Source organism: Trichomycterus rosablanca, chromosome 1 (assembly GCF_030014385.1).
Source record: "Trichomycterus rosablanca isolate fTriRos1 chromosome 1, fTriRos1.hap1, whole genome shotgun sequence".
Lineage (NCBI taxonomy): Eukaryota > Metazoa > Chordata > Actinopteri > Siluriformes > Trichomycteridae > Trichomycterus > Trichomycterus rosablanca.
Window position 1 is genome coordinate 87346641 of NC_085988.1, and position 11294 is coordinate 87357934.

The following is an 11294-nucleotide window of genomic DNA, read 5'->3' on the forward strand; positions in this document are numbered from 1 at the left end:
TCAAAACATTAACAACATTTAGCCAGTTTGTGTTCATCCTTTACAGAAAGTTAAGAAAAATGAATATTAGGCTGTTCAAAATAACAGCAGTGCAGCATTTTTCTTTAACAACTCAAATGATCTATAAACTGAAAATGTTTGAGGTTTCACTTTACTTTAAATGACTGAACTAATATTTAGTGGCAGAACGATTGTTTCTGAGATCTGTGTTGCATGGAGTCGACCAACTTCTGGCACCTCTGATCAGGTATTCCAGTCCAGGATGATTAGACGACATTCCACAGTTCTTCTGCAATTTTGGGTTTTGCCTAAAAAAAAAACATGTTTCAGACGTCAGAACACAAGTTCTCTATGGGATTGAGGTCAGGGGATTGAGCTGGCCACTATTACCTCAGTCTTGTTTGTCTGTAACCAAGATGTTTTGGGTCATTGTCATGTTGAAACACCCATTTTAAGGACATTTCTTCTTTGACATAGGGCAACATGATCTCAAGTATTCTGATATATTTAATCTGATCCATGATCCCTCGTATGTGATAAATAGGTGTAACACCACGGTATGAGAAACATCCCATAATCATCATTTTGTACCACCGTGCTTTACTGTCTGCACAGTGTACTGTGGCTTGAATTCAGTGCTCGATGGTCGTCTGACATACTGTCTACGGCCACTAGACCCAAAAAGAACAATTTTGCTTTCACCAGTCCACAAAATGTTGAGCCATTTCTCTTTGGACCGTCAATGTTAATCCATTCAGGAAACGTCTTTATCTTAATAACGGGACTTTGTAAGAAGTTCTTGCTGGTAAATCGGCTTCACTTAATCATCTTCTGTACTTACTGGTAACTTCAGATCTTCCTAATTCTTTCTGGAGGTGATCATTGGCTGAGTATTTGCCATTTTGGCTATTCTTCGATCCATTCGAACAGTAGTTCCACGCTTCCTTCTGCATCTTTCGATCATTTTAGCTGAGCAGCCGATAATCTGCTGCACTTCTCTGTATGTTTTTCCCTCTACAATCTACAATGTTCAGCATTTAGCGGACACCTTTATCCAAAGCAACTTACAGTACTGTGACAGTATACAGTCTAATCAATTGCGGGTTAAGGGCCTCACTCAAGGGCCCAACGGTGGCCACCCTTCAAGTGGTTCTGATTACTGGACCAGTACCTGAACCACTGAGCTACAGCAGAAGGTCGAGAGGTCTGACGTACACAAGATAAAGGAGCTTTGGTACCAGATACCACAGACCTTCAGATGTTCTGATGCTCTGATTTGTTTTTTATATTTTTAGCTAGAACAAAGAATGGCCCGGTGGGTAGCACGGTCACCTCACAGGTGGAAGGATCGGGTCCCTTTCTGTGTGGAGTTTTGCATGTTCTCCCCGTGTCTGTGTGGGTTTCCTCCCACAGTACAGAGGCGTGTAAGTGAGGTGAACTGGAGACACTAAATAGTTCATGACTGTTTGATATTAAACCTAAACTGATGAATCTTGGGTAAGCAGTAACTTCCTGTCCTGTCATGATGGAACCGAAGTGTAAAACATCACGTTACAATCCTAATAAATAAATAAATATAGCTCGATCAACCTAATTTTGGTGCTGGAGCATCATGTGAGCAGTCTGAGATACATGCAGGGACTTTATAAGATTTTTATGAGGCAGTAAAACTGTATAAAGTTTTGGGATGTTATTCTATGGGTTAAATCAGGGGTTCTCAAACTTTTTAGACCAAGTACCACCCATTATCAAACCAAAACTTCCAAGTACCACCTATGTTTCTCATCTCAGAACCACATATGGCACACATTAATTAGGTGTGTGTGTATATATTAGTGATGGGAATTATGGCTTCTTGAAGGGAGTCGGATCTTTTGGCTCGGTTCCTTTTAAAGAGCCGTTCAAAAAAATGGCTCTTCGTTCTTCGGGAGGCGCTACTGGGTAAACTATAAGACACCCCCGATATTAATATCAAATTTTGCTACTTTGCCTTAAATGTATTCCTCATTCAAACAACACTTACATGAGAAAAAAAGATTTATTTTAAAAGGAATAAAACTACAGAGAAGAGACAGACTGTGGTTACATTGCATTAAGTTTCAGAAAAATCCTCTCTTGTATTTAACACAATTAAACAAGTTTATAGTTTATTTCTCAATTATTTGTCATTATACTACTAGCTCTCTGTGTGTGTGTGTGTGTGTGTCTCGCTTGCTCTCCGCGATACTGAAAGTGATTACGGATTTGAATTTCGACAATAAACAGCTCTTATTACGAGTTATGATTAATTCCCTCTACTGATGCGAAGCAGAATGGGTGGATTACAGCCGATAAGAACTGCTCAGAAATAAAAGACTCGGTTCCTTTCGTTCATTTCAAAGATCCGTTCAATAGAATCGGATCGTTCGCGAACGACTCATCACTAGTATATATGCAGTTACCACTGACCATTTCAGTGAGTGCGCCTGTTTAGCGGAGTAGCCTTGTGATGTCAGGAACGAGATCAGTGAGCTTCAAATGCAGATCTGTCTCTGATAAAAGTGAGAGAGCTACTGATAACTTTACTGATAACGTTTCGGAAATTCCGAGACTGAAACCGCGAACGTGAAGTATAGACGTAATGAAGTACGGTGGCTGCGTAGCCCAGAATATTTTTTAAAAACACATTAGTTTTAATACAATTTGTTTTCATTAAACTGATTTTATTAAAACAGAATTATAAGAACTTTGAAACAGATTTTATTAGTAATTTACACAATTTGTTTCATATGATTTTTTTTAATTCATAATTATTAAATTATTTATTTTTTCGGTGCATGTAATTACTTTTCCGAGATTATCTGGCGTACCACCTCGTGCTGCTTCACGTACCACCAGTGGTACGCGTACCACAGTTTGAGAACCACTGGGTTAAATGATCTGGATATAAAGTCCCAAGTTGCTCCTGCACTCATGATTATCATTAAAAGAACCTGAAGCCGAATTACCCACCTGTGTCCTCATACTTCTTGGGTTTCTGCTGGAAACGTTTGGGTTTGGTTCAGAGTAATAAAATGTTTATTTATTTATCAAACCCTCGTCTGATTGAGCTCAGTGTAGTCACCACATTAAAGTCTCATGAGGGAAAAACAAAAATCAGTCTGAATTCTTTCAAAGTTTAAACAGCTGCTGCATCCCAAATCACACACACGAATGGTTCAGTTCCCCACTAGCCTGGAAGTCCTTAATAAACTGTGAAAGACCTCATGAGATCTGATGAGAAGTGAGTGAAGGGTGACGCAGTTCCTCACAGTCCGAACAATACAGTAAAAATAAACGGGATCGCTTAGGACTGAAAGAGTGACTGTACTGCAGCATTAGCAGAAATATCCGGACATCCAACAGTGTAGCCAAACAGCTCAGAGAGAACTGAAGCAAATGGTAAGTATTTCTAAAGCGTTCACCTCAACATCTAGTGCGGATCTCATGACGAGGACAACGGCTGAGCTGGTGAGACCATAAAAGATTCAGCAGGAGCAGGGTATCATGCTACACCCTCTGTATTCCTCCACCACTAGAGAGCCCCAGCCAGGCAGCAGGGGGTGCTGTTTCAGTTACACTGATGAGAATTCCTATCAGACCATCCCTCCCTCAGTCACACACACTTTTAATCATTTCTGATGCTTTGTGATGTTTGTTGTGTTTTTAGGGATGAGCACTTCCTGTTGGTCCAAGTTTGTTAATAAATGAGAATGTAATGCTGAAGTGTAACCAGATGTGTGGTTTAAACCCAGGTTACTGGCTGATCGATGGTGCTGCACACAGACGGGATAATGGAGATCAGTGCGTGACTCTCCGTGCATGATACGGATCTCTGTATGAACCTGCCTGGTGCAGGTGAAAAGAAGCGGTCTGTGCTGCACACGTGTGTTAGTCATGACCCTCCTCGGTCAGGAGTGGAGGTCTGCAGCAGTAGAGGGAAATCGAATATAACTAAATTGGGGGAAAATGGGGAAAAAAAGTAATTGGTTTTGCACTTATAAAAGGATTGAATAATCATTTGGAATGTGATTAATAATGTCATGTTAAAAAAGTTAATGTTAATAATGTTAATGTTAATAATTAAAGTGACTGATGAAGTGGCTGTGTTTTATTTTTATTATTATTATTATTATTGATTTATTATATTTTAATATTACTATAATAAGGGTATTGGTAGCTCAGTGTTGAAGGTACTGGACTAGTAAGCTGAATATCCAGGCTCAAACCTCACCGCTGCGAGGTTACCAATTATAATAATAATAAATATTACAATAATAATAATATATTACTATTGTTGTTGTTATAATATTTATTATTAATATTAGTATTATTATTAGTATTATTATTATTATTGTTACTATTATTATTATTATTGTTATTATTATTATATTATTATTGTTATTATTATTATATTATTATTATTATTTATTTTATTTATTATTATTATATTATTATTTATTTATTATTATTTACAGTCTGAGCGTGTGCAGTACAGATGTTTCCTCAGTATGAACATCTGCTTTATTTATTTATTTATTTCTGCTTGATGTGCGGAGGCGCGCAGACTCAGAATCAGGACCACCCACCAGCCCACCCACCCATCACTCTCTCTCTCTCTCTCTCTCTCTCACACACACTCTCACACACACTCTCTCTCTCACACTCTCTCTCTCTCATGCTGGAGGTTTGTGGATGTTTGATGTGAGTGTCGGTGTTGCAGGATCGCGGTGGCTCCGGTGCTGCGGGTGTGTGTGTGTGTGTGTGCGCGCGCTCCCGTCGCTGATTAATTAAGCGCGCGTTTACTAATTAGCGGTGCGTTTGTTAGGCGTCTGTGCGCGCGCCCGCGTGTCTCTGTGTGCATGTGTGTACGCGTGAGCGCGCATGCATCCTCCTGCATCCCGCACCATGCAGCCTCAGCATCAGCATCAGCAGCAGCATCAGCAGCAGCAGCAGCGTGAGGAACCGCGTCAGGACCAGGCGGCGGGTGAGGGCGTGCGGGTGCTGAAGCAGGGCGGGATGGAGAAGCGCAGTAACGGAATCCTGCAGCTCTGGGCTCGCAGACACTGCGCGCTCACCGAGGACGCGCTGCTCGTGCACAAACACGCGCGCCCCGGCACGCGCAGGCCCACGGAGCTGCACTTCTCGCGCGTGCGGACCGTGGACTGCGTGGAGCGCAAGGGCAAGCACGCCTACTTCACCGTGGTGATGGCGGACGGTCGGGAGATCGACTTCCGGTGTGGAGCGGATGAGTGCTGGAGCGCGGAGATCACGCTGCAGATGGTTCAGTACAAGAACCGACAGGCGGTGCTGGCGGTCCGGTCCACCCGCCACAAGCAGCAGCTGCTCAGCGCCCACAGAGCCAAACCTGCAGCCCTGCAGCCGGGCACCACCACCGCCACGCTGGTACCTTCGTCCTGCACCGAGAGAGAGCAGCACCAGCACCAGCATCAGCACAGCGGTGAGGAACATCAGCATCCTTCATCCATCATCATCCAGCATTCATCCTTCACCATCCTTCACTGAGAGAGAGCAGCACCAGCATCAGCACCAGCACAGCAGTGAGGAACATCAGCATCCATCATTTATCATCCATCCATCACCATCCTGCACCGAGAGAGAGCAGCACCAGCATCAGCATCAGCACAGCGGTGAGGAGCATCATCATCCTTCATCATCCATCATCAGTCAGGGGTCTCCTCATTAAAGCTGCAGTGTGGAACCTGTAGAAATGTCGCCCTCTCTGGTATAAATGTGCTACTGCAGTATACAGTATAAAGGTAGAAGTGCAGGAGGTGGATTTGGTCATGATGAGGATCATCAATCACACACGAGTTTAAAAACTTTGAATTAATATTTGAGTCGTTTAACTAACAATACACAACTAGTGGATGTTCTGGATGTTCTGGATGTTCTGGATGTTCTCTAGTTTTAAAGCTTCCTAAATTACTTCATGTACTATGGTAAAGAAAATTGTGTTTTCTCATTGGCATCACCCGAGGAGGACGGAGTTCCTGCTGAGTCTGGTTCCTCTCAGGGTTCTTCCTGTAATTTTAAGGGGGGTTTTCCTGCCACTGTCGCCCTCTGCTCCTCAACAGAGTTTTTGGTCTGTCGGTCCTGGATTCTGTAAAGATGCTTTGAGACGACGTGTGTTGTAAAAATATGGAGCTCAAACGCTGCCATAAGTATTTGAATCTGAATTTTATACATTTGAAATATTTCAATCTGAATTTTATACATTTGAAATATTTCAATCTGAATTTTATACATTTGAAATATTTCAATCAGAATTTTATACATTTGAAATATTTAATGGCGTAATTTATAAATTTGAATTTTAACAATGCTTTTTTTGTGATTTGAACTTGTGAGGTGGTGAAATTTGCTGTTGAAAAAATTTCATTTCAAAATTACAACTTGCAATTTTCAGATTTTAAAAATTCAGATAAAAAAAATTCAGATCTCTCAGATTCAAATCTCAGAAATACGAATTCAAGCTTGAAGTGAAACATCCGGGTTTCCCAGGAAAAGTAAACTTTCCAGAGCGATCGAACGCAGCATTTAACCAATCACAGCGCTGCCTCACCTGCGTTCATGTCTGTGGAGGAGAAATGAATCCCAATGAGGTACGAGGGCAGGAAAACCCCCAAATATTAGAGGGAAGGAACCCTGAGAGGAACCAGAACCAACAGGAACCTCCATCCTGCTGTGTGACCTGGAGGATCATTTACAACAGAATCAAATTAAACTAATCATATCAAATTATTTCTAATAATAATAATCAGTAAAATCATAAAGAATTTCATTAGAGTTTCATCATAAAATCAACCGTGTTAGAATAAAGTCTGTTAGTGTGTGTGTATGTATGTGTGTGTATGTATGAGTGTGTATGTCTGTGTGTGTGTGTTTATGTGTATGTGTGTGTTTATATACGTGTGTGTTTGTATGAGTGTGTATGTCTGTGTGTGTACGTGTGTGTTTATGTGTGTGTTTATGTATGTGTGTGTATGTATGAGTGTGTATGTCTGTGTGTGTGTGTTTATGTGTATGTGTGTGTTTATATACGTGTGTGTTTGTATGAGTGTGTATGTCTGTGTGTGTGTGTGTTTATGTGTGTGTTTATATACGTGTGTGTTTGTATGAGTGTGTATGTCTGTGTGTATGTGCATGTGTGTATTTATGTGTATGTGTACATGTGTGTGTTTATGTGTGTGTGTATTCATGTATGTGTGTATGTGCATATGAGTGTGTGTGTGCGTGTTTAAGTTTGTGTATGTGTATATGTGTGTGTTTATGTACGTGTTTATATACGTGTGTGTTTGTATGAGTGTGTATGTCTGTGTGTGTGTACATGTGTGTGTGTGTATTTATGTGTATGTGTACATGTGTGTGTTTATGTACGTGTTTATATACGTGTGTGTTTGTATGAGTGTGTATGTCTGTGTGTGTGTACATGTGTGTGTGTGTATTTATGTGTATGTGTACATGTGTGTGTTTATGTGCGTGCGTGTGTGTGTGTATTTATGTGTATGTGTATTCATGTATGTGTGTATGTGCATATGAGTGTGTGTGTGCGTGTTTAAGTTTGTGTATGTGTGTTTATGTGTGTGTTTATATACGTGTGTGTTTGTATGAGTGTGTATGTCTGTGTGTATGTGCATGTGTGTATTTATGTGTATGTGTACATGTGTGTGTTTATGTGCGTGCGTGTATTTATGTGTGTGTGTATTCATGTATGTGTGTATGTGCATATGAGTGTGTGTGTGCGTGTTTAAGTTTGTGTATGTGTATATGTGTGTGTGTACATGTGTGTGTGTACATGTGTGTGTGTATATGTGTGTGTATTTATGTGTGTGTGTAAGGCAGTGGTAGCTTAGTGGTTAAGGTACTGGACTAGTAATCAGAAGGTTTCTATTTCATGCCCCATCACTGCCAGGTTGCCACTGTTGGGCCCCTGAATGAGGCCCTTAACCTTTAATTGCTCAAACTAAATTCAGTCATGATTGTAAGTCGCTTAACGTGTCTGATAAATGTTGCTAATGTAAACGTGTGTGTGTGTGTGTGTGTTAAACCACAAAAATACACAGATCATAAATCATCGTTTTATTTATAATTAAAAAGCTTCATTTAATTCTCTCACTCAGTGTGAAAAAGTAATTGCCCCCCCGACCCAGTACAGCGACTGTAATCATAACTGTGAGTTTAAACTTGATTATTGTTGAATCTGAACATCACGCTGCGCTCTGTGGGTTCCTCCACCATCACTCCTGTCAGTACCACAACCCAACAGCAGGAGTCACTGCTGCACAAACAATGATGAGAAACCTCATACCACCCTCCCTCCCTCAGACATGCCCTGCACTGGTGGGCTAGCTTGATTGTTGATTGTTCCTGATCGTGACCCCACGCCCTTCTCTCTGTGTTTCCAGGTTGAGGAGTGACGGAGGGAGGAGGAGACGGATACCGGAACAGCGTGGGCGGTCCGATGGACTTCCTTTATATTCATTTGTGTTTGTTTATTCACTTCCTGTACGCTCACCATCATGGTTCACGAGGGCCAGGTTAGCTTAGCATGCTAACAGAGACTCTGACACTTCCAGCGTGTAAACCTTGATGTTCACTGAATTTACACGTCAGTCTGACCACGCCCACTTCACATGCCGTACGTGCTGAGACTCTCTGAACGACTCCGTCGCTCATCAGTGTAAAGCTGCAGCGTGTGGGAGGAGGCAGGTTCTAATCCCAGAGCCCTTCTCCACCAGAGGTCTCCCGAGTGCACAGGGGAATCGAGTATATCCAAACCAGGAGTAACGAGAGAAAGTAACACGTGCATGGTGATGAAAGTGAAGTTATTCAGTTTATTTTGGTTTAATTTCAGTTTTTCATCCTGAAACGTCGAGAAAATAAAATAAAGTTCCAGCACAAAGAATCAGAGCGTCGTTTTATTGTTTAGATCACAGCAGAGATGTTCACAAGTCACAAAATACGAGTCCGAGTCGAGTCAGGAGTCAATATAATCTACACAAAACATATATTATAAATGTAGTGTAGAAATAAAGAAATAATCAGTAAGTTCAGATAAAAACAACAACAGATTAGCGAGTGTATTTAGCCGTTTTACTTCGTGTCTTTACTTTCCTCCTCATCGTGTAAATGAATGTAATTTCTGTAACAAGAAGGTTCCAGTTAAAAGCTTCAACTGATACGTTTTGTTTTCATTACAGAACAAAAGCGCTCGATAAATCACGGCACAGCGGCCAAAATCCCAAACACAGCAAAAACTATCATAACCGCTGCTTACCTTAGCTTCTGTTCTTCCAGATGCTATTACATTTATAAGCGTGCGTCCCATTAGGAACAGAATCCGTTATTTTGTAAATGTGCTTATAATTAAAAACCTCCAAACTTTTCCCGGTGGTGAAGTAAAACAGGAAGTGGTTAGAAAGCCGATCGAGCGTTTCATTACCACGTCATCTGTGTGACGCAAACCGAATAAATGCAGATAACAGCATTTCTTACTAACAATTACAATCAGAAGCTCTGATTGGTTCAGAAAGCGTCTTTCAACCATCAGCACCGATTCTGTAGGAGCGTTCCATTCACCCCGGTTGTTCCTGTGAAGTGCACTACGTAGGGTATTCCACCATTTTAAGTGAGATTCTGATCCAAAGGTAACGAGAATGTTCAAATGAAGTGAACTTCAGACGGTGTAGGGAGTAGGGAGCGACGCTTCATCACTACACCGGAAGCTGCTGGAACATTTACACATTGTGTGTGTTGTGGGTTAAGACGGCCGGAGCGTTATTATTATAATTATTATTATTAGAGAGCAGAATATTTATAATAATAATAATTATATACATATATAATTATCACACGTAACTAATGTTAACACATGCTGACGCTAGAGACTCTTGTTGTTCACGAGTCATTTTTTTGCGAGTCACGAGTCAAGTCCGAGTCAATTGAAACGAGTCTGAGTCGAGTCTGACGTCGCTGTGTGTGCCACTTTTGTGCGACTCAGACTCAAGTCCCCATCTCTGGGAAGAGAAAGCGGTACGTCTATTGTGTTATGAGGCGTGTCTGTGGTAAAGGAGGACAATATACAGTGTATCACAAAAGTGAGTACACCCCTCACATTTCTGCAAATATTTAATTATATCTTTTTATGGGACAACACTATAGACATGAAACTTGGATATAACTTAGAGTAGTCAGTGTACAGCTTGTATAGCAGTGTAGATTTACTGTCTTCTGAAAATAACTCAACACACAGCCATTAATGTCTAAATAGCTGGCAACATAAGTGAGTACACCCCACAGTGAATATGTCCAAATTGTGCCCAAATGTGTCGTTGTCCCTCCCTGGTGTCATGTGTCAAGGTCCCAGGTGTAAATGGGGAGCAGGGCTGTTAAATTTGGTGTTTTGGGTACAATTCTCTCATACTGGCCACTGGATATTCAACATGGCACCTCATGGCAAAGAACTCTCTGAGGATGTGAGAAATAGAATTGTTGCTCTCCACAAAGATGGCCTGGGCTATAAGAAGATTGCTAACACCCTGAAACTGAGCTACAGCATGGTGGCCAAGGTCATATAGCGGTTTTCCAGGACAGGTTCCACTCGGAACAGGCTTCGCCAGGGTCGACCAAAGAAGTTGAGTCCACGTGTTCGGCGTCATATCCAGAGGTTGGCTTTAAAAAATAGACACATGAGTGCTGCCAGCATTGCTGCAGAGGTTGAAGACGTGGGAGGTCAGCCTGTCAGTGCTCAGACCATACGCCGCACACTGCATCGACTCGGTCTGCATGGTCGTCATCCCAGAAGGAAGCTGACGCACAAGAAAGCCCGCAAACAGTTTGCTGAAGACAAGCAGTCCAAGAACATGGATTACTGGAATGCCCTGTGGTCTGACGAGACCAAGATAAACTTGTTTGGCTCAGATGGTGTCCAGCATGTGTGGCGGTGCCCTGGTGAGAAGTACCAAGACAACTGTATCTTGCCTACAGTCAAGCATGGTGGTGGTAGCATCATGGTCTTGGGCTGCATGAGTGTTGCTGGCACTGGGGAGCTGCAGTTCATTGAGGGAAACATGAATTCCAACATGTACTGTGACATTCTGAAACAGAGCATGATCCCCTCCCTTCGAAAACTGGGCCTCATGGCAGTTTTCCAACAGGATAACGACCCCAAACACAACCTCCAAGATGACAACTGCCTTGCTGAGGAAGCTGAAGGTAAAGGTGATGGACTAAACCCAATTGAGCACCTGTGG

The 11294-nt window shown here is 41.9% G+C and overlaps 1 protein-coding gene across 1 annotated transcript; it reads left to right on the plus strand.

Annotated features, from left to right (window-relative positions):
- The first annotated feature begins 4720 nt into the window (after positions 1-4720).
- phlda1 (pleckstrin homology-like domain, family A, member 1) lies at positions 4721-8947 on the plus strand. Its single transcript, XM_063007472.1, has 2 exons — positions 4721-5479; positions 8448-8947. The coding sequence occupies exons 1-2, from the start codon at positions 4903-4905 to the stop codon at positions 8450-8452; spliced, it is 582 nt and encodes a 193-aa protein (XP_062863542.1). The 5' UTR covers positions 4721-4902; the 3' UTR covers positions 8453-8947.
- The last annotated feature ends 2347 nt before the right edge of the window (positions 8948-11294 follow it).

Coding starts and splice junctions, on each gene's coding strand:
- phlda1 (XM_063007472.1), top strand. CDS start 4,903: ATGCATCCTCCTGCATCCCGCACCATGCAGCCTCAGCATCAGCATCAG.